The sequence below is a fragment of the Physella acuta genome, unplaced genomic scaffold, assembly GCF_028476545.2.
Source record: "Physella acuta isolate Inbredline_101_S28 unplaced genomic scaffold, ASM2847654v3 ptg000911l, whole genome shotgun sequence".
In the NCBI taxonomy this organism is placed as follows: domain Eukaryota; kingdom Metazoa; phylum Mollusca; class Gastropoda; family Physidae; genus Physella; species Physella acuta.
In genome coordinates, this window is record NW_026732428.1 from 75435 (window position 1) to 99053 (window position 23619).

The 23619-nt window shown below is 39.2% G+C and overlaps 2 protein-coding genes across 4 annotated transcripts; both read left to right on the forward strand.

Annotated features, from left to right (window-relative positions):
* Nucleotides 1-5543: 5543 nt before the first annotated feature.
* Nucleotides 5544-9353, forward strand: LOC131953135 (uncharacterized). Its single transcript, XM_059316166.1, has 3 exons — nucleotides 5544-5641; nucleotides 7149-7384; nucleotides 8336-9353. Exons 2-3 carry the CDS (start codon nucleotides 7149-7151, stop codon nucleotides 9351-9353), a joined length of 1254 nt encoding a protein of 417 aa, XP_059172149.1. The 5' UTR covers nucleotides 5544-5641.
* A 3473-nt stretch (nucleotides 9354-12826) lies between these two features.
* Nucleotides 12827-22615, forward strand: LOC131953145 (cytochrome P450 2J6). Of its 3 annotated transcripts, none has more exons than XM_059316180.1 (8): nucleotides 12827-12914; nucleotides 17517-17985; nucleotides 18450-18610; nucleotides 19336-19687; nucleotides 20391-20537; nucleotides 20668-20827; nucleotides 21010-21161; nucleotides 22127-22615. In XM_059316180.1, exons 2-8 carry the CDS (start codon nucleotides 17625-17627, stop codon nucleotides 22306-22308), a joined length of 1515 nt encoding a protein of 504 aa, XP_059172163.1. In that variant the 5' UTR covers nucleotides 12827-12914; nucleotides 17517-17624; the 3' UTR covers nucleotides 22309-22615. The 3 variants fall into 3 exon arrangements, with proteins under 3 accessions (XP_059172163.1, XP_059172166.1, XP_059172165.1); XM_059316183.1 differs by having other exon boundaries at nucleotides 20671-20827; XM_059316182.1 differs by lacking the exon at nucleotides 12827-12914 and adding an exon at nucleotides 13099-13137.
* The last annotated feature ends 1004 nt before the right edge of the window (nucleotides 22616-23619 follow it).

Genomic DNA, 23619 nt, shown 5'->3' on the forward strand with positions numbered 1-23619 from the left:
AGTAGCCACCATTACAAGCCATATTCATTTTGTTTCAAGTGTTTTACTCAACATTTTTTTATCATTTAATTATTATTATAAACAGGCTAATAGGATTATTTTCAAATCCAGTGTAGTGTTTGATGTAAGGATTGGAGTAACGGAAACTTAATTATACGCGCTGAAAAATTAAATAAAGGAAACCGCTATTATAATTTTTAAATTATAAACTTGATGTTTTAGTACTAGGTTTTAGCTAACGGTTGTATTACAGATATGTTAGCGCTTTTACCGGACTATACGCTTTTCCCGCACGTCTATGTTTCTCCTGCTATTTACATTTTCCTTAGGCATTGGTTTTTACTTTCTCGTATATACGAAGTATAGAGAAAGTCTTGTAATCGTGCAAAAAAAAAAAATCGAGATTTTTACAAATTTCGACGTTTCACACCTCACTGATACGGAAAAACATAATTTTGCAATCTTGTCCGTATGTCTGTGTGTCTGTCTGTGTGTCTGTCTGTGTGTCTGTCTGTCCGTGTGTAAACACGATAACTTGAGTACCGTTACAGCTAGGTTGATGAAATTTCATATATAAGTATTTAATCAAAATCGTAGATCCGTATCAACTTTTGAGCGATTTCCGATAACCGGAAGTGGTACTTTTCCTACTTTGAATTTTTCAAAAGCCTATAACTTAGTACTATTTCAGATAGATAAATGAAATTTCATACGTAAGTAAAAGATCTAATTCTCTACCTTCTATTAAATTTTGAGTCATTTCCGTTGACTGGAAGTGGTACTTTACGCTACTTCCAATTTCTCAAAAAACTAATGTAAATTTTAAAAGTAATAATAATATTGCGCACTATTATGCGCTTTTTTATTTGGCGTTCACTTGGTGTGCAATTAATTTGTCTACGAGATTTTATTCTATTTTTACAAGCTTTTATTTAACTCACTTCCTCGACAGTCTGTCTGTCTGTCTAGACGGAAACGCAGGAGTGAAAATTCGGACAGTTCTACTTGACCGATACGATTCAAAGTTAGCACGTGGGTCAAGACATGAAGACAATGCAATGTGAAACTAAATTTGACTTAATTGGATGCCTAATTGATTTTTTATGAATTAATTAAAATTTGGACCGAATTAGTAGGCATGTCTAGCCAACCACACCACACGCGTCATCACCTTCAATAGCTGCGCCATCACGTAATGGCTGCGTTCAAAAACCATTGCGCGCCTACTGAACGTGATGTTCAGTAGGCGCGCAATGGTTTTTAGTCATGTAACTCTATTGTAAATAAAACATGTAAAGTACTGAAAAAAAATTCATAAAAAACGTTTTAATAACAAGCTTTTATGTAATGATGCACTAAAAAGTAGAAAATAAATTATAGACTACTATTTAAATAACTATAAAGAAAAGCGTGGGTGTCTTCCTTAACATTAGTAAAGGTATCCAATAGATACTAAAGTGACCCACGCTTTTCTTTATGGTTATTTAAATAGTAGTCTATAATTTATTTTCTACTTTTTAGTGCATCATTACATAAAAGCTTGTTATTAAAACGTTTTTTATGAATTTTTTTAAAACTTTAAGTATTTAAAATGGATTAAAAATCATGTCTATAGCCCGAGTTCCCATCCCCTGTTATTTTATATAAGAATATTCGAGAAAGTTTAGGAGAGATCACTCCCGGTTTATTTTTTTACACATTTTATTTCAACTAAATACAATGTGTATCTAAACAAGAAATTTACATTAACTCTGATCTTCTCAAAAAAAAAAATTCTATAGCCTTCAAGGGAGAGGAAATTAATGGTATACACGTCGTTTCGTCATGATAATATTGACTTCAACAATTGACTAATTAATCACCGTGCGAAGCTCACTTATGTGCAGGCTGTACGCCTCGGGCAGGCTTTTGATTTCTTTGAAGCTACACTTGGGGGGAGGGGGGGGGGGGGGCTTCAATCAAAAATAGAGTACTTTTAAATTTAGATATAGGGCCTATATCAAGTAAAAAAAAAAGTTTCCTTTTCGAACACTGTTTTCGAACCTGACGGTTCACGGGCAAGTGAAGTAGAGTTCATCAGTTTCTGTGACCTCGGCATATGAAGGGTAGTGTAGTCAGCACTATGCCCAGCCGCCTTTACTTTTCTTAACGTGAGTTAAGTACTCGTAAGAAATGGGTGGACTAGGCGATGTTCTACTGAATTGAACCCATATCCAAACGCTCTACCGCTAGGCCACGCTTGATCCTCACCCCTGGTAGAAATACTTGCGCCTATGGACGGGCACAAAGGTTACACTGAAAGCTTACATAGCCGTACCGATAAAGCTTACATAGCCGTACCGATAAAGCTTACATAGCCGTACCGATAAAGCTTATCTGGCAATTGGGAGGATAAGCCCCAGGTTGAATGTCTGATTCTAGACAAGGAGCTGGATATCGAGGGCCTATATTTGTACAAGGTGATATTTCCTTATTGAGAACGGTGATAAGCCAATCCATTGACCCTTTCCTTGACGTAAATCACCTGTGAGGAAAGGTCTGGGTAATTAGACGTGAATATGTATCAGACACAAACACAGACGCCTTAATTAAGCTGTCGGTGATTAGTCTTCCCCAGGTGTTCTCAGTGTGTGGAGTACGGGAGTTTATGACCGTCCAGTTCATTTTGATTTTGTTTGTTTTTTTTTATTATTTTTTATGCCCATCAGTTCGTTTTTTTATTAGCGTGTTTCCGCCCATTCGGTTAGCTTTTTGTGTTGTTTTACTTTTCATTTCTTAGAAAAAATTAATGGCATTTTAGTATGAATTTTAAAATGTCGATTTTGTAACATAACATTGTATGCCATGAACATAAAGTTTAGTTGTTGGTATACAGGTTATTTGTAATTATATGTAGCATTATACATTATATCACAAAGCCAAAGTTTACGGGTTGTAAAAAATAGTCTGTCAAATTAATCGATGCATAAAATTATGTTTGCACCATTAAATATCTCGCATTTCACACCTCCATTCCACTCCCGCTCTCACTGTAAACAGTCGTGTGACGTCTGGGGGAAGGAGGCTAAAAACCAAAAGCCCCCTGAAATGTGTGAGTGAGAAACGTTTCTGAACTCTCTGCCCTAAAGATCCGTCAGGTTTGAAAGAAACTCATGTTATTCAATGTCCTACACTTTTTGAGTAAACATCCGTTCTTTTAAACTGGTCATCGAAATGGGGCGGAAAAGTTGAGTTGATGCGGTCACCATTGCTCGTAGCACCCATGTTAACTTTCTGGAATGTGCTGATTCTGCTAAACGGTGGGATCAGCGATTAGATTAGCGTTAGGATTAACAATATTATTAGTATCTTGAGATGAAAAAATCTTACGGTCCACATAACATTTTAATTAAAGTCAGTTCTAAGATAAGTTAACTTACATTTCAATATCTGGGGATCAATTAAATAGAGGAAGTAGAATTAAGGTATTGAGAATTAACCACCACCATCCCCATTCCCCGACCGCACACACACACACACACACACACACACACACACTGACGTCGTTTAACCAGAGTTCAATGTACCTGCGTCTTGTTGAGACTTGAACTCACTATTTCTAGTTACGTAATACAAAGTTGAAACCTCGGTTTAATTTTAAGCTGCAGGCTGTTGGCTATTGAGATTTTAAAAATCAGATCCTCACCCAGTGTCAGTGGCGTAGCGAGGTCGGGTGTCACTCGGTGCGGCACCTAATGGTGTCACACCCCCCCCCCTCGCTACGCCTCTGCCCAGTGTCAAGATTTTTACCGGAATGGTAGAGTTTCGCTTGGACATTTCTTTCATTGTAGGTTGAAAACTGTGTTAGGTGTCATCTTCTCGCCTTACCCCCCCCCCCCCCCTCCACACACACAATCAATTCTTCTTTCGGCGCTTAACTGACCACAGACCAAACTACAAGGCAGCAGTTGTTTGAAGTTGTCTCTCCTAGATGGGTTGCTATCCCTAGCTATCAAGCCTTATCTGCCTAGGGGTTCGAAATCATGACTTTTCTGTTTAGCAGCTACGATCTGTACCGAACCTAATCGTTCCGACCCCGGTACAATCACTACAATTCTAAAACTGTCATTGAAACCTAGGGGTGTATGCTAAAACACCATAACTCATCTCTAACTACTGCTGTATAAGTTGCCATGCAATAAATCGGTGTACCCACACATCCCGTCGACCTGGCTGAACGCATCATATCCTACACTTGGTTGTGTTTACATAAGTTGAAGGAGGGAGAGTAGATGGAGAATCGACACCTCCCCCACCCTCCCAACAACATTATTGTGTAACCCTACCCATGGGCCATAACTGAGTCACTCACGCTCGACCTGGTGTGATCAACTCCCCTGTCCTGTAAATAAATTGTTGTCACTGGCGTACCTAGCAACGTAAAACAGAAAGCTAATGACGCACAAATGGCGCCTGCCTAAATTGTGTTCCACTCGAGCAGGCCGTTTGTCAAGAACTGAATGCAGGTAGTTGTCACGTGATTCCCGGGTCCGTCTCTGTGCCAGCCCTAATCAGGTCTGTGAGAAAATTAGGACCGTATCTTGTAGAGCTCAGATCGATTTCGGCTCCGCCTGATTAGTGATTGGTTATTGGTGTTGGGCACAACAATTTTCAGAAACTGAGGACTGGGTGTGGGGGAACAGACTGGGGTATAGGCACATCAAGCAAACAGTTGTTTTTGTGATATATTTGTGGCACAAATCGTGACGGTGGACACTTCGAATATTTGCACGCTTTCTATCGTTATTGTTAAAGCTATTAGATATAGAACAGGTAAGACAGGTAATGATTAGTATAATGTCAAAACTTAATGAATAATTTTAAGCGAACATTTTTATTTTTAAAAAATGTTTTACTGTTTAGTAAAAACTCAGACAATAATCAAACATTGTTGATACTTATTATTAAAACTAAATCAACCTAATTTTTTTTTGGATTAGTTATTGCTTTTTTCATAAATACAATTGTTTTTTTTTTTAAGAAATAAAATTTTAAGGTGAAGTTTCTGTAGTGTTACATCAATTTCGGGGGGGTGGGGTATTTTTTCCGGTGATGTGTGATGTTGATGGTGTTTAAACAATGGCAAAAAAAAGCTACGTTACTTATAGATGGCCCCTAATTCAGTCGTGCAATGTTACGCTAAACCCCACCTAATCAGTGCTGGGGTTAGCCACACCTGAGCCAGGTCTGGCAGAGGTGTGTAGACCACCTCCACGACACCTGATCACCGCAGGTAAACACACCTGGGCTGGTCACTCTGGCCACATTCCGTCCTTCTCCCCCGAGATTAACTCGGGCCTGCTGGGCCGAGTGGCTGGATATCAGAGCTGTTGGAATTATCGCGCCGATAAGTTGAAAGGGGGGGGGAATAATGCGATTCCAGGGGGGTGGAATGGCTGGGACAATAGCGCCCTAACTACGTCATTGTTCTAATTTCAAGCATTCTGTGCCAGACCGAGCCTTATAAAGTCGACGGCCATTACAGAACAGAATAGTCCAGCGGTCTTTTGGATAGACGTTAGTTAGCAGTATAAGGCCAGTACAGAACGGAACGGTCTAGCGGTCTTTTGGCTAGACGTTAGCTAGCTAACAGTCTCAACAAGTTAGTATTTTTTTTTATTTAAACGTGTTAGGTCAGACTTATATAAATATGTTATGCTGCACATGTGCAAACTAGTGTAGTCGTACAACGAAACCGTTAAATTAATTGTATAAGTGCAGTGTTATATGCATATGTTATGCTAGACTCAAAACACTGAATTCTTAAACCATGATGTAATGCGCTAATAGCCGCGAATGTCGGTAGAAGGAATCAAATCAAGTTACATATGTCAAGTCCAAACAATTTAAATCATGTGAAATGTATATGTGGAAACATTGTATTCATATAGACATGAGTCACGAACTGAAGTTGTTTGTTTTTAGTTACTTTTAACAAAATGCTTTTTAAAATTGATTGTTTTAGGAGAGTGAAAAGGGGAGGAATTAGAATAGTATAGTGAATTATTTTTTTACAAATAATATCTTCAATTTCGGTTTAGGAAAATGATGTTCCGATAACCACGTTAATATTATTTCTCGATCGGTCTAAATTTCATACCTCTTCTAACGTCAGTTTTTTGTTAATTTGTCAGCCTCAAGGTGATATATAATGTACATCACACACTTCTTTCTTAAACACAGTCATTTCAATATGGGTTACTAAGCGATTGACAAATGATCTGACATTATAGTAATGTTATTTTAACTAACATGTGTGTGAGAGGGGGGCGAGACCCATAGCAGTCTTTATATTTCAATGCAAACATATCCCGCTTGATCGTTTTTTATAAATAAAACAGCATCTCGAACTATTGCTGTACGCTCCTGCAGATAGCATCTAATACTTGATTCTGTTTTTGTACCCTTCTACGTGTGACTCAAAGCCCATGACTGTCGTGTATCCTCCACAGATGACATCTAGCACCTGACAGTTTTTGTACCATCTCTCTCAGATAACATCTAGCACATGACAGTTTTTGTACCACCTCTCTCAGATAACATCTAGCACCTGACAGTTTTTGTACCACCTCTCTCTGATAACATCTAGCACATGACAGTTTTTGTACCACCTCTCTCAGATAACATCTAGCACCTGACAGTTTTTGTACCGCCTCTCTCAGATAACATCTAGCACCTGATAGTTTTTGTACCACCTCTCTCAGATAACATCTAGCACCTGACAGTTGTTGTACCATCTCTCTCAGATAACATTTAGCACCTGACAGTTTTTGTACCCTCCACCAGATGACATCTAGCACCTGACATTTTTGTACCATCTCTCAGATGACATCTAGCACCTGACAGTTGTTGTACCACCTCTCTCAGATGACATCTAGCACCTGACATTTTTGTACCATCTCTCAGATGACATCTAGCACCTGACAGTTGTTGTACCATCTCTCTCAGATAACATTTAGCACCTGACAGTTTTTGTACCCTCCACCAGATGACATCTAGCACCTGACATTTTTGTACCATCTCTCAGATGACATCTAGCACCTGACAGTTGTTGTACCACCTCTCTCAGATGACATCTAGCACCTGACAGTTGTTGTACCATCTCTCAGATGACACTCGCCAGGATGCCAGAGAAACAACGCCCGTCGACCGCCAGCACCATGTGCCTGGTGCTGAAGCCGCGGCAGGAGGACTACCGGTACGTCTGCCACCTGTCTGGCAGCGAGAACGAGCGGGCCGCCTACCGGAAGAACCGCGTCATCCAGATGCGGCTGAGCACTTACCTGGCCGAGGTGTGCCTCCAGGAGAAGAGCTCTGCCAGACTTTTCAAGACGGCCGAGCACAGGTAGGACCACCTGATGTTGTTGTTGGGGATTTAAAATGGTCGATGCTGTTGAGCAGGGGATAAAAATAATTTGTCATTCGACGAGCGTCATTGATGTGGAGAATGTTGGGGTATTTTTCAAAAACTTGAACTTTCAAATTCTGATCACCACTGAATTCATGATATCTCTCTCCCCCCCCCCCCCCCCCTCTCTCTCTCTCTCTCGTTCGAGTTGCATTAAGGGATCTCTTCCCACCTCCGGAGCACGTCCACTGCTACAACTTCTTGTTAATTGAAAACTGTTTCTTTCAGACATTTTTTTCTCCAGAGGGAGTGGCATTTGTAACTTTTGGGTGGGAGCTCACTTAAATTTTCGGGAGGAGGGGGGGGGGGGGGCGGACACTGGTTAATTATATACTTTCAATTTTTTTTTAAATCTATTTCGCCTGGGATGGGGGGGGGGGGTGGCGGCGATGGACATGCTCAGCGGGGACGGGACGAAGAAATGAAATACCTGAAAGATACTCTGCTCCGGCTGAAAACTATCTATATATATAATTCTCTTCTTCGAGCCGTTAGAAAACAAGCTGCAAACGCTCTCCCTACCTCCCCACCCCTACATGGTTTTAGTGAGCTGTGTTCACTCTAAATGTTTACAAGCAGAGCCAACGATTTTAAACGTAAAGGGGGGGGGGGGGGAAGGAAGGGGGGGGGGTTATGGTCCTTAACGAGCTACTTATAGTGTTTTAAAGAAATATTTTCAGTGTCAGCGTTGGTACTGTCGAATTCACAAATTATGAATTATTGAAAATTAGAAACAACTAAATAGCGGCGTATGTTATGCCGCGGGCCGGCTCGTAATACATATTCTGGTAGAAAAACTATAGCGTTTCAGTGCAGCTGTTAACTATCACAGATACTTTGAAACCAATAAAATCGTCCTAATTTTAGCCTGTCTTTATTTCTCTCTAGATTCCTGCAAGAAGCCGCCAAACGTTCTACCATCCCGAGGTCGGCCATCATGTTGCAACAGTTACGTCACAGCAGTACTAGACCTGCTCCAACTTTACCACACTTGCTTGCCAACGACGTCACGACTAAAAACCAGACCAATGGGTTCAGGGATACGGCTGAGCATGTGACTTCATTCGACCAATCAGCTTCCAGTTTTAGTCCTAACGAGAACTACACGAGTTATGTCATGCGCAGAAGCACTCCTGTGCTGATAGCTAGCGCGGTGCGGAGACGTGGTCTCGCTAAAGACGAGATGTCAGAGCGAGACGATAGCCCTACACCATTCTACACCAGTAGACCGCACAGTGTGCTACAACCCATCCGTCCCTCACAGCCGTTAGGTGAGGTAGGTCAGTCTACCGTGGCCGGTGATGGGGCAGTTGGGGATCAACGACCTGAGGACTCGACTGCAATACAACCTGATATCGCACCAACGGATGGTGCGGTTAGTGCCAAGCAGTGCACACCCAGCACTGCTGAACACACCTCAAGCACATGTGAGCACACCACTAGCCACACACCAGACTACACAATCAAAGTATATGAGAGCGGCACGCTACATAAAGAGTTTCCTCAACGCCAACTAACTCTTATCCAAAGCAAATCAAACAGACCCCTAAACGATAACCAGTACCCAGATGTATTATCTGGGAATTACAACGTCATTCAGACAGAAGATGACATTGAATATTTAGAAACAGCCTTGAACTTTGACTTAGAATTAAATGAGATCGCCCAGGACGATTTTGTCGAAAAACGCGAATCCCAAAATCCTAAAGAGTCGCCGTACATTGAGGGTAAAGCAACAATACACAGCAAGCACGTTTCCCGCCCAAAGTTGAAATATGTACACGCTCCTCTGGCGCCCCTCCGCCACAACATCACCAGCGTTCTGCGTCAGGAGCGGAGCAAGTACGAAGCGAGTCAGTTGAGGATCCAGCAGTACCTCCATAACATGCCGCCTATGGATAGATGAGGGTCCTACAGTACCTCCATAACATGCCGCCCATGGACAGATGAGAGTCCTACAGTACCTCCATAGCATGCCGCCCATGGACAGTTGAGGGTCCTTCGGTACCTTCATAACATGCCGCCTATGGACAGTTGAGGCTCCAGTAGAACCTTCATAATATGCCGCCCATGGATAGATGTAGGTCCTACAGTACCTCCACTGTATGCAACCCCCAGCCGTTAAACCTCGGTGTCATATACGCGTTCGGCAGCCATTTTGACACACATCGGCTTTAAAAGTTGACATGTTGCAATGCGATGAAAATCATTGTTAGCCATTTGTTGCAATGTTTTTGTCATGCTATGACACCCTGGGACACCGCTGATCATCAACAAACTGTTAGACATCTCTGTATTGTATATAAACATTAAATTTGTGAGTAACAACGTTATATGCAGGGGAGGTGGGGGATGAGATAATTGATAAAATTATCGTCGTCCAAGATTTTGCTAGAATATTACCAAACAAGACAACAAAAAATAAACAGAACTCACCAAGCCACCTTTGTTGAATTTATTTTTATATAAAATGAAAATGTTAGTTTCTTATTTTAATAAATGTATTAATTAACTGCCATATCTGTAAGTGTGTTGTATATTATAAACCAGTTGAGTGAATCAATCTAAAACGTGCCACAGAATTGTATAAGGTTTTGTAGGGGGGGGGGGAGGTAAGATTTAAACACCCTGGTATTGTGTACTGTAGCAAGCTTTGGCAATCATCTCATGGCACCAAACACAAGACGTGTATTAGCATAAAACATACAGACAAATAATTCAGGTACTTCACTAGTTAAGTTTGTAAAATTGTTGGGCTTTTTTGGGATAATAATTTTATCGACGATTTGGTTTTTTTTTATTTCGGTGACATTTCCCGTTTTAGAAATTTGAGTTTTGAACAAATCAATATTTTTTACATGTTTTAAATTAACTTATTATATACTTTCTTTGTCAAGTAAAATACAGCATGTAGGCTACTGTTGGCATTATAAATTTGAATTAAGTGTACTTAAAAGTCTATCTATTTTTTTTTTAATCCTAGTGAAATTCAAATCTTATTGGACGACGTGGTTGAATGGTAGAGCGTTCGGTTACCGAAGGTCTCAAGTTCGGATTCCGGTCCTGACTCGGGACGTCCCTGAGTCCACCCAGCTCTGATGAGTACCTATCTCACGTTGGGGAAAGTAAAGTCGGTTAGGGGTAGTCCTGACAGCATCATCCCTTCATACGCCGATGTCCAGAAATATTTGAACTCTACTTCATCTGCCGTATGAATTTTTAGGTCTGAAAGGGGAGCTTCACTTTTTTTTTTTAATTCAAGTCTTGAGCCTTTTTAAAGCCAATGATAATCACAGTGGGTAAAACTTGGTTAAAGAAATGTAATAAATGAATTAAAAATGGAAAGCTTTGGTTTAAATTTGTTTTAGAAGGAGCCGCAGAGAGATCAAAGTTTGGGAACCAGTCTTCCTGAAACACAGCTATAAATTGTTTGATTTGACATTTCTTGAAAAGCATGAGCACAATGCTGACTAAGTATCTAGATTTACCTCGTGGGTACATCTTAGCCGGATCCCAGGACCCTTGTTGGTCGCTGGACCTATTGTTTCATCCACCACACACAGTTACAAGGTCTCGGAAGCCGCAGCTAGATCTAGCTACAAACAGCCAGTCAAGTTTCTAAAGCCACCAAGCTGGCTCGCTGATCACTGTGGGAGCCGTGTCGCCAGGTAATGTCGATGTACCTGTATCTGAGCAAGCGAGTGGCCAACCATCTGGACTTCTGTCATGAAATCTCTATACTTAACAGGACATTAAAAGTCCACTAACATTTTAAATTCATCTGAGGTCGGTGTGGTCGGGTTTGTAAAGCTAATAGCTGCTAAACCGTAAAGTCTCAAGTTCGAACCCGCGGGCAGATGATGGTCGATAGCTGGAGACCGTAACTCATCTAGGAGAGACAATTTCACATTCAAACAACTGATGACTTGTAGTTTGTTCTTGGATGGGAAAATGATATAGACGCAAATAGAAAAATATAAGCTGGAATGAAATCGGAGTCTACGGCCTATTTGGCGAATATTATGTTGACACGTAATACTAATGTTGGAGGAATACCGCACACCATTACAAATAAGAACAAAGAAGAAAAAAAATTAAGCCATTTAGAAGAACACTGAGATTGCTATCTATAATAAACCGGGAGTGATCTCCCCTAAACTTTCTCGAATATTCTAATATAACACCACGGGGGATGGCAACTCGGGACATAGACAATATTTTAAATCTATTTCTAATTAATTGTTAGGTGGGGAGACTGGGGTGTTAGGTGGGGAGACTGGGGTGTTAGGTGGGGAGACTGGGGTGTTAGGTGGGGAGCCTGGGGTGTTAGGTGGGGAGACTGGGGTGTTAGGTGGGGAGCCTTGGGTGTTAGGTGGGGAGCCTTGGGTGTTAGGTGAAAACACTGCGGTGTTAGGTGGGGAGACTGGGGTGTTAGGTAGGGAGACGGGTGTTCGGTGGGAAGAATGGCCGGGGTTTTAGGTGGGGAGGCTGGGGTGTTAGGTGGATAGCCTGGGGTGTTAGGTGGAGAGACTGGGGTGTTAGGTAGGGAGACTGGGGTGTTAGGTGGGGAGCCTGGGGTGTTAGTTGGGAAGACTGGGGTGTTAGGTGGGAAGACTGGGGTGTTAGGTGGGAATACTGGGGTGTTAGGTGGGAAGACTGGGGTGTTAGGTGGGAAGACTGGGGTGTTAGGTGGGAATACTGTGGTGTTAGGTGGGAACACTAGGTGTTAAGTGGGGAGCCTGGGGTGTTAGGTGGGAACACTGGGGTGTTAGGTGGAAAGACTGGGGTGTTAGGTGTGGAGCCTGGGGTGTTCGGTGGGGAGACTGGGGTGTTAGGTGGGAACACTGGGGTGTTAGGTGGGGAGACTGGGGTGTTCGGTGGGGAGACTGGAGGTGTTTAGGGAGGCTGTAGTCATGCATAATTGACTTGGCTCGAAAAATAAACGGCTCTAACACGTCACGTATCGTTCCTAAACGGCGTTACACTTATTTTGTCTTTTTTTACCTTACTATTTCGCCGTTCATACTGACATATTGTAACAAAAAGTGTGAACCCTCAGCATAGAGGACAATAGATCATAATACACTTAAGCGGTCAGACCCCTCACTTAAGAATGACGAAACACGACTGGGCCCATTGATATTTTTTTTTTATAAGGGCCCAAATACCCTAGCTACGCCACTGAATTCTGAATGACACCAATTTTTTTTCCAAATACCCCCCCCCCCCCCCTCCAACGCACACCACATTTTTTTTTCCATCAAGCCTTGGTAAAATTTATCATAGTCAGTCATTGTTCCATAACCATTTTCTAGAATCTAAATTTTTAATCCTCGTAACGTCAGTATCCGGAAAAGCGTATCGTAACTCCAAGAGCAGACTACGCTGACTGGATATTGTTGCTATTGCTGCATAATTTAACACATCCTTAGCCATAATGTATTAGATGTATGACTAGTTTCAAATCGTAAGTTTACAGTATTACTTAAACCGGGATAAGTTTTTTGGAAATTGTATTAAATTGTTATCTATTGGAGATAATAAACCCACATGCGTATTTTCTAAAAATAGATGTGGCTACTCCTGTTCCCAAAAACGTAAACAAACCGGTTAATTTACGTCAATTTACGATGAATCTTTGTAGCCTCTTTGTGAAAAACGATTTCTGTAAATTTTAAACGTTTTCCAAGGTATTTTTCTATCTAGATCTAATCTAGATCTAGATTCTAGATGTAAAGTAGGGGCCTACTAAATAAAAAATACTTGGTAAAAATTTAGAGAAAACCCTTGATATTTCATAGTATCCGCCGCCAACCAATCAAACGCGCGCTTTCAACGCGTTTTGGTTGGCGGCTGACGTCACGATGACGTCACGCGACCCGTAAACACGGCGTTTTTGGAGCTAAAAAGGGCCGAAAAAGCCATTTTTTCTACGTGTAGTTCGGATTTTTTTACGTTTTTTAAAATGGGCCCGAAAATGACACTTTTTAGAAATGGACATAGCCATTTTTTCGAAGAATTTATTTAAAAAAGGGCCGTTTTGAGCTATGTTTCGATGTAAACAAAGGCCCATGTCAACACGTGTCAAACCACGTGAAGGCACCCGATCGACTATTTCGGTCACGCATGAGTGGTTTTCGTACGTTCTCGTGAACTAAATACCAGTTTCTTGACAACAAATTGGAAAACAACAATTTCGTGAAAATAACGACCCTAGAGGAATGGCTTTTGAAGATTATTAAATAAAAATCGATGTATTGGCTACATGTGTTGATTCTAAAGTTGTCTATAATAACTATAATTGACTAGTAGGGCATGCTGAAACAACGGCCTTAGGGCGCCGTGTAGTGTGTAGTTTCGCTAAATGTAAATTAATCAGCCCGGCCGCAGATCGACCGCAAACTGTTAAATTTGTTGAATGTGAAAAGCATACTACTTACAAATTACTTTTGAATATTCACATCACACAAAATAATCCCAAAGAAAGCACAAAATAAAATCCGTTAGAAAAGCATCACCATGAAATTTGAAAACCACAGTATGTCAACCAGCCATCTTTGGCTCGATCTAGATCTAGAGGTCATTCTTTAGCCTACACATGTGTCTTGTCAACAAATTTAGTTTCTGATGGTACACGAGATTTAGATCAATATATTAATTAACAAACTAACTGAATTCCAACATTCTATCACTCTAATCCTAAAATGAAACAAAATTTGAAGCACAATGATCTAACGAATAAATCCCACTCTAAGTAAGTGTCGCAGCTTTAATCCTGGATAGAACCATAGTGTGTAATCGTGTTGTGAGTAAACTCGCACGAGATAAAACACCGACCTAGACCTTCCTGATGCTGTGTATGGCCCCAAAGTTAAATGCTGGGAGTAGGGGAGGGGAATTAGATTTTTTTTCAATAGTTAGGTCACCAGTAGCTCACGCATCTTAACGGGGTTGAAAGTGTAACTTTATATTCAACTAGGCAAAAGGTGGAGGGTGGTGTCATTTAAACGACGGAGCTATATTTTTAGTCGAAGAATACGGGGAAGCCGGCATTTGAAGCCGGCATTTGATTATTGTCATTGCTATTGAGTACAACCCTTTATTCTAGTTTAATGCACGACTAGGCTACTCATTACGAAATCTAAAAAAATGTGGTTGTGCTACCAGGCAAAAGCAGCCTAATATTTCTACTGAATAGGGTAGGTATTTGACTTTGTTTATTTAAATGCAGATCCCATTAGCCTAAACATATTTGGATGCACATTTTAGTTATATCGTAAGGATTAATTTTATAATACAATGCATATATTCTGGCAGTCCTTCAAGTATTAGTAGTTATTGGACTATCCATAACTTGTATTTCAAAGATTTATAATGAGCGGGATGCACTCGATGTTTTAAGTGCTACATTCGGTAGCTGTTACTTTGTGCCTGACAGCTTCCCAATAGTTCACTGTTAATTGTTAATAATGTAAACTGAGCTTGACGAGACTCCCATCGCCAAGCAATCGTATGATAGACCCAGCAAGCATCACTCGTTAAATTCGACAACATTGCTATACCAGTCCTTGATTATTTTCATTACTGCCTCGAAACGCCTAGTTCTTGGTTTTAAAAAAAAAAGTCTCCCTCCCCCCCCCCCCCTTTCACGCTTGCGCCGACGACGTCATCATAGACCAATACCACGGAGCATTTTTTTTTCACCGAGTATAACACACCCCCCTCTCCCCCTCACAGCAAGCGCCAACAACGGTCACCCAAGGCCCAAGGCCAATAACACGAACCACGGAGCATTTTTTTTTTCAATGAGTATATACCCTACCCACCCGCCGCCTTACAGAATACCGCTAGTCTTTACAAACGGGGTTAAAAGTTTACCTTTAAGCTCAAGAAGGGGAGAGGGTGGTATTGAAACAACGATGTTCTTTAATATGTTTAATAGTACAAATACAAAGTAAAAAATTATACTTACCTACTTCTATAGCATCATACATAATTTTATAATTAGCAAATTAATTAATTAATTAAGTCTAATGATAATGAAGGGAGATAGTTTATTTTGGTTAAGGCACGACACACAACACTACTATGCGTGCGTGGTATGTGGCCTGACCGACCGAAAGGAGATTGTTTATATTATTGTTTTGAGTTTATATTTAACTCAATGCAACGAGCCCGCCGGTTGGTTGAGGCCACGCCGGGGGGACGATCTGACCGGGATTCAAAGGGTCGATTCTAAATATCATCCAAATACTTTTCTAGAATCTGATCCAGATTTCTAGATCTAGCCACTCTAGCTAGACTCTAGAGTCTAGAGTCTAGATCTAGATTCTAGATCTAGATCTCTAGATCTAGATCTAGTCTAGATTTAGTAAAACTGTAGAAATTTACTAGATCTAGATCTAGAAATCTGCTAGAATCTAGACCAGCCTAAGAACTTGTAGGTAGATTCTAGATCTAGATTCTAGTACGTAGATTCTAAATCTAGACTATGATTCTAGATCTAGAAATCTACTTTTAGATCTACTCTCTAGCTGCTAGCTAGATCTAGGTCGTCCTAGAGTCAATAAATACTAGATTCTTTTCTAGATCTAGATCTAGTATCAAACTGACGGAGTTAGCCTGACTGACTCTTACAAATTAATTTTTTTATCAACTATTTAGATCTAGATTTTTTCTACTATTTACTGGATCTAGATCTAGATTCTATCACTAATCAATGTAATCAGCTAGACTAGTAATGTAATATTTTAGCTCTTTCTCTGGCAGGCAGAGGATGTAGCTAGAGTTAGAAAGAGCCTAATTTAAATATATTTAGCCTAGCCCAGGGGTCGGCAACCTGCGGCTTGCGAGCCGCATGCGGCTCTTTTGATGTCAAGATGCGGCTCTCCAGCTCCTTGCACAAATATCAATATTAATATTATTTTATTTTCACAACTCTTAACAAATCTTATACTGTAAAGAAACACAAGTTTAAACAGAAGAAAAAAACTCATTAGAGAACAGTGAGAATAGGTGCAGTAGAAAGTATACGGACAACCGCTTGGGCACCAGGCCCAGCTCAACAGCCGTGCTGGGGACAGCTACGTGACAACAATATCGTTAAATGGGAATGTTTTTGGCTGGGCGAGAACCAAAAGACAAGTGACCGATACATGGTAATCAAACCGATACCCAAGCCAGTTAGTCGGAATTTGCAGTGTTGAGGCCTGTCTGGCTAATGAGAACCACCTCATGAGCTGGTGATGTCCGTAAGGAAAGAAAAACAAAGTTGACTGCTTTTAAAGTCCTATATTTTTATTTTTTAATAACTAATTTCATTATTCTGGCAAAACAAGCGTATGTTTTTATATGAATAAATAGTATTTCATATATAAAGCTATTTATTTTAAATAACACATTAAATATACTACCTAATCTTAATCAAAATATAAAATATTTGAAATAAAAAAATAATGGTAGTGGCTCTTTAAAACCAGAGAAATTTTGAAAATTGTAACTTTTGGCTCTTCTGCCTCAAAAGGTTGCCGACCCCTGGCCTAGCCCTAATAAATTAGGCAGCTTGGTTTTGAAAAAAAACATGTTGGTATACATTTTGAGCCATCCCAAGAGTATTTTATAGTGTCAGCCGCCAACCAATCAAGCCAGAGTTTTTCCAGGCATCTCTTTTTACCCCCCCCCCCCCCCCCCTGAACAAAATGAAATTTATATAATTTATATAGAAAATATATACTTTTAACAGTGTCCACCCCCCCCCCCCCCGGAGAAAAAAGTCTGGAAGAAACACTGAATCAAGCGCATGCTATCTCCGCGCTTTGGTTGGCGTCTGATGTCACGATGACGCTTTTTTTTCTGTGGCTGATAGTGGGCTGCTATGTTGTTTGTTGTATTGTAATATCACTTTATTGATAGCTAGTCACTACTTAATGTTTACTTAATAAGCAAATAATATTAGTTACTATTTCACCATTAGCAGTTATTCCTCCTCTTAAGGATACACTCATGCAGTTTTTAAAATGATAGTTTTTTTCTCCTCCAGTGTCAGTAAAAATACTTCTTTTCTTTTCAGAAACTTACCTTTAATTTGCTTATTAAAAAGAATAAAGTGGAGACTTTTCTGATATACATATATACATATAATTTCTTGCTCAAGACACATTATTTTCCAACCTGAAGCATGTCAATCTCCATTGCTGTGAATTTCCTTATTGAACAGATCTACAATCATCCAAATACTTCTGCCGTAGTATCAGTCTCCTCACTTTTGTTATGGCTAGCTGTTCGACGTCCATTTGATATTCCTCCAAATCCTTGGTTTATATTTCCCATAATTGGCCACAGGCCTTTACTACGAGGAGATCCTGTGTTGACTTTAAGGCGGCTCAGAAGAGAGTTGGGTGAAGTATTTAGTGTTTACATTGATGCACAACTTGTCATTATTGTTAATGGACTTGCTGCAATTAAAGAAGCTTTTATGACAAGAGGGGAAGAGTTCCATTGGAGACCAAGCACACGAATATGTGACCTTTTCCATTTTGGTACTTTGATTTCATTCATTCTTTCTTTTAATTATGTCATTTATTATTTATAATAGTTTATTTAAACAGTAGCCCTACATCATACAGTGGTTTACTTTTAGTATAGTTTCCTAAAAGTATCTAGTCATAAATACATAACATAGATTCCTTTTGGAAAATATAATTATTTTAATTTGTAAAACAAAAGCTTAATATTTAAGTAATTAATTTTGCATTTTTACTCATGTTGGTGGTTTTAAAAAAATTTTATTTGTTATTAAGTTTAAAATAAAACATAACAAAAAAGCTGGTGTAGTTGCCATTTGCAAAAGCAAAGACCTATCTCACTTGACTCTTATAAAATCATAAATTGCTTCAGATAAAGTTTTTAAAGCTATTTGCATATCTTTGCAATATAAGGAAATCATACAATTACAAAATATAATCTTTATAGTATTAAAAAAAACATTTGAATACTTTTTCAGGTGTGATTTGTAATTCAGGCAAGGAATGGAGAGATCAAAGGCGTGTTACAGAGATGGGTATTCATCACACAGCGACACATGTTCACCAGCTTGTTGATAAGGAAGTGGCACATCTTATCACAGCTATTAAACAGGAGGAAGAAAATCCTTTTAATCCTAATGTAAGAGTTAAAAATGTTAGCAAGAAAAATAATTTTGTAAACCAATAATTATGTTTTAATGGTTTAATTTGTGCTTTTCTTATTCATGGTACAAAATTAAGTGAATTTTCTTTAGGCTTTCAGGCTATTGACAAGATGATCATTGGTAATAGTATCCATATTTGAGTAGCCATTCCAGTTTTACCCCTACATTCACCCTAAAGACCTGAGTGATAAAGCCATCACAGCACCACTTTATTTCTGATGTTTGTACAAGCTGGTTGGGCTTGTAGGTTGAGAATCCAACCACAGTTTAAACTTAAACTACTTAAAGTAGCAATCATATTTTATATGTTTGCTTATTGTCTACACTCTTCTAGAGGTTGGTGTGGCCGGGTCGGTAAAGTTCGTGATTTTTAAACTAAAAAGTCATGAGTTTAAACCCCTGGGCAGATGAGGCTTGATAGCTGGGGACAGCAACCCATTTAGGAGAGAAAACTCCAAAATTAAACAATAGCTGCCTTGTTGTTTGTTCTTGTGTGGACAAAGGCTATGGAAGCAAATCCAAAAAGAAAAGGAGGTTAAAGTTGGAGTCAACGGCCTATATGGCCCATAACATGTTGACGGCATTATAATTAAGAACGAAGAATAAAAGAGTACATATACTTCTAAAAAAAGGGGGCTCCCCTTTCACTTCTTAAAAACTAAATTATTTAATAGACACATATTTTTTCTCTGGTCCACAGGTGCTCCTGCACTCTGCTGTCTTCAATGCCATCTCCTCCATCATCTTCTCACGGAGAATGGACTATAAAGATGTTCGACTAACTAAAGCTATAGAGAGGTTTAAAGAAAACCTGGAACTGTTCTCTGATACAAAGTACCCAAACTTTTTCCCCTTTCAAAAGTTTTTAATGGGAGACTTCTTTGATGTAAAGTTTCTGCGCATTAACATGACAGAGATCCATCAGAAAATCATCAATCCTGTTTATGAGGAACACAAATCTGAATACAGTGATGAGCGAGTTGTAGACTTTCTAGATGTTTATTTGAGAGAGATTAAGAATCACAAAGGTGTGGATAAAACTACAGTTGAAGGTATGAGTGTTAACATTTTTTTAGATGTAAAAGCCATAGCTCATTGTTCTTCATAAAAATGGCAGCTTTGTTTAATACCAGAGGCCATCTGTTTTTTTATGTAGCTATGATATGTAGCTAGCAAAATGTCCTTAATTCTCCTATCAGGCATTTGTGAACTTAACGTGACTTTGTGATGGTATTTATTTGTTTTGTAGATCTTAAATCAATAAATTGGCTGCATTTGAACACAGTTGTTTGGCCTGTCTATTTCAATTGTGCCATAGATTAGTATTATACAATATGTAGCCAATATTTTAGAAATAACACAAGTGGCTCTTTGCTCTATTGTGTTGAGAATCTTTTGATAGAAAAGTAAGAACAAAATTTTGGCAATGACAAATACATATATACAATGCTCACTCCTAGAAACGTCATACAGCAAATACCTAGTTATTTTCAGAATTTTATTTATTAACATGACTTTTTCTCTAATTTTGCAAAAGGTAGACAGATAATTTTGGGGTAATTGAGTTACATTTTCAAGATTCACATTAAAAATACAGTTGCACCCCCCATGTTAGTGCTATTACAAAAAAATGGGATGGGGGGTTAATAAAATGTCCTGAAATTCATTTTGCTCTTTAAGATATCTTTGAAGATTCCTGAAGTGTGTTATAAACTTGTGCATGATCCCTGTATATCATATGTTTTGTGTCAACAGAGAGAAGCTGCCAGGCTGTGCTGTATGACCTACTCTGGCACGGCACAGTTACAACTGGGGCCACCCTGTACTGGGCCCTGGTGTTTTTATTGAAAAACCCAGGTGTGGCGGACACAGTGAGGGATCACCTGGAACCTACACAACCAGGTTTGTTGTGTCTTACACTTCTTTACACTTCTTCTGTAGATAATGCTGTTTTCAATGTTTTCCTTACACTTCATCTGTAGACATAAAAAGTTAATAGGTTGTTAAGTTAATAAAGATATAATATCATAAGCAGAAGGCAAGTCAGAAGGTTCTGGAGATACAACAAAGGAGAGAGCAAATGTCCCTACTTACATCAAGGCATTTCTTTACGAGGTTCAGCGTTGTGCTAATGTTTGCCCTCTATCAATGGCTCATGCTGTGGCCAAGGAAAAATTTCTTAAAGGTTACAGGTATGTTAGAGTTGTTTTTTTAAATAATTTTGTAGCATTTTTATTTAGGCCAAGACTGCCTGCGATATTTTATGACATCTGTTGTTTCTCCCCATGATACTAACTTTTTTTTGTTTCTCCCCTTGATACCAATGTGTGTTTCTCTCTCACCATGATACCAAGAAGTTGTGTTTCTCCCCTAGAATACCAGGCGATGCTGTGATACTGCCTAACCTGGATTCTCTGATGATGGATGAGGATGTGTGGGGAGACCCTCAAGTTTTTAGACCTGAGAGGTTTATCAACTCTGATGGCAAACTCTCTGTACCTCCAGAGTTTATTCCCTTTTTTATTGGTAGGTCATTTTTACTTGAGTCTTCCTGGTAGGTCATTTTTATAGTTTGTTGATATTCATACAGTGATAGTTCATTTGTAGTTACATCTTCTTGGTAGTAATGTATTGGTAGGTGAATTTTGCCATATTCTTCCATCATGTTGGTAGTTACAAAAGTTTTCATATCAGCTTTTAATGGTAAGAAGTTTATGTTCTCATTGTAGTACATTTAAACTTCTGTCAGTGGATCCTTTAGGAGGCTGTTTGTATAAGTACATTTAAACTTCTGTCAGTGGATCCTTTAGGAGGCTGTTTGTATAAGTACATTTAAACTTCTGTCAGTGGATCCTTTAGGAGGCTGTTTGTATAAGTACATTTAAACTTCTGTCAGTGGATCCTTTAGGAGGCTGTTTGTATAAGTACATTTAAACTTCTGTTAGTGGATCCTTTGGGAGGCTGTTTGTATAAGTACATTTAAACTTCTGTCAGTGGATCCTTTGGGAGGCTGTTTGTATAAGTACATTTAAACTTCTGTTAGTGGATCCTTTGGGAGGCTGTTTGTATAAGTACATTTAAACCTCTGTTAGTGGATCCTTTGGGAGGTTATTTGTAGAAGTACATTTAAACCTATGTTGGTGGATCCTTTGGGAGGTTATTTGTATAAGTACATTTAAACCTCTGTTAGTGGATCCTTTGGGAGGTTATTTGTATAAGTACATTTAAACCTATGTTGGTGGATCCTTTGGGAGTCTGCTGGCCCTGCTTGTAAATCTGGTTATACCTGGACCAGTTCAGACAACAGCCAGTACCCTGGGGTTAGGCAATTTCTGCATCATTCACAACATTTATCTGTAGTGTTCAATGGCTAAATAACATTTGCTCAATATTAGTTTTTACTTATTGATAATATTAGTAGTTATTCCACCCTGTATTGTTTTTGTTATGTCTAAGATGTTGAGAGAAATATAAATACATCCTTGTTGCAGGTATTCGAGGATGCCCAGCCTCTAATATAGCAGAGACCATCCTCTCGTCCTTCTTAGTCTCCATGATATCCAACTTCAGCATTGAGCCAGAGGTAGCTGGTACTCTACCCTCGGCTGTGAGAAGAAAAGGTCTCATCCCCTACCCACCAGAGTTTAAGACCAGGTTTATCTCTAGACACTAGTGTAGCTCATTGAGTGGACATGTTGCTGGGTTATGCATTTTTACCTCGGCCAGACAATATTATACCTGTCTGTGGATGGATCAGTGTTGAATAAGTGTCATTATGCTTTGAAAATTTGCTGATAAAAGTAGTTTGAATTTAAAACATAAAAAAAAAAATACCTCAACAGATGTTGTCATCCTGTCTCTGAGCCATGTATTGTATTTTTAGAGACTGTACCATTTATTTTTTGTACCAAAAATCTGTTACCTAGCTCAAATATATTGAGATTAATTTTTCATTATTAGGACATCCATTTGGTAAATACTTCAACCTTTATCTAGTTGTACTTTATTACAGGATATTTTTATTTCTTTAAACACCTGAAAAACTTTTTGGTTGTTTGGTGGCACACACATATGTTTATACACACACACCCCTTTCCAACTGCAGATATAAGAGTAAAAGAAATAATAAACAGTATTGTGGAATCCTAGCATCTATTTTTCATGGAAAGTTAATTTATTTTCGCATCAAAATGTACTAAAAATAGAAGTTCCTATATTTTCACTTCTACATTCAAATACAATGTAGGCTGAAATATGACTGTTGCATGTTTGTTACCTGTAGCCTTTGTATAGCAGTAAGGCATTTGATGTTTTAGAAATATTAGTGCATCTTGCTGTAAAGCATTTGATGTTAGGTGGGTGTTATCAGCTTGTTGTATTGGCATGGAATGAGTTGTTTCCCATGTTGTCTAAAATATAGCCTGTTGCTCTCTGACAATCAAGATGGTTTATTCATGCTGTACCTTGAGTACTTCTCTATGGAAATGTAGGTGTCACCGTGGTGATGGATGGAGACAGGTGGTAGTTTAAATGTCTTAACAGGACAAATGAAGAGAAAATAGTTGATGATGGAAGAGAAGTTAGCTGTATAGATAACAATACAGCTAGTCAGGATCTGAGATGTAGGTGAATCATCTGGGACTATGTCTTGATACAAATCCAGTTACGCTGTATCCCACTGCAGTTTCCTAAACTGTTGTTAGTACATAGGATTAGCACTTGATGTTCCTAATTCTAGTCCTGTCAGAACTCATTTGAAAAGTCCTAGAGTTTGAACTTTAGTTTTTTTCCTTGAGGTTTTTGTGCATAGCTGTCATGTACTTATTGCCAAGTGTGACTAAAGAAAAAGGGACTCTTGTGCTGGATGCTAACTAGGTTATGTTATTTAAAAAGAAATCACCAGTACTCCATCTACTCTATTAATCAGATCCTGAAAGGCACCTTACATTGAGTGTTCACTATGAGTTCAATAGATTTAACTGAC

Excerpts from the sequence above, each read along its gene's own strand:
- LOC131953135 (XM_059316166.1), top strand. The coding sequence starts at position 7,149 with ATGACACTCGCCAGGATGCCAGAGAAACAACGCCCGTCGACCGCCAGC. Across the intron at positions 7,385-8,335 it reads TTCAAGACGGCCGAGCACAG|ATTCCTGCAAGAAGCCGCCA; the intron begins GTAGGACCACCT and ends ATTTCTCTCTAG.
- LOC131953145 (XM_059316180.1), top strand. The coding sequence starts at position 17,625 with ATGTCAATCTCCATTGCTGTGAATTTCCTTATTGAACAGATCTACAAT. Across the intron at positions 19,688-20,390 it reads GGATAAAACTACAGTTGAAG|AGAGAAGCTGCCAGGCTGTG; the intron begins GTATGAGTGTTA and ends TTGTGTCAACAG. Across the intron at positions 20,538-20,667 it reads CCTGGAACCTACACAACCAG|CAGAAGGCAAGTCAGAAGGT; the intron begins GTTTGTTGTGTC and ends TAATATCATAAG.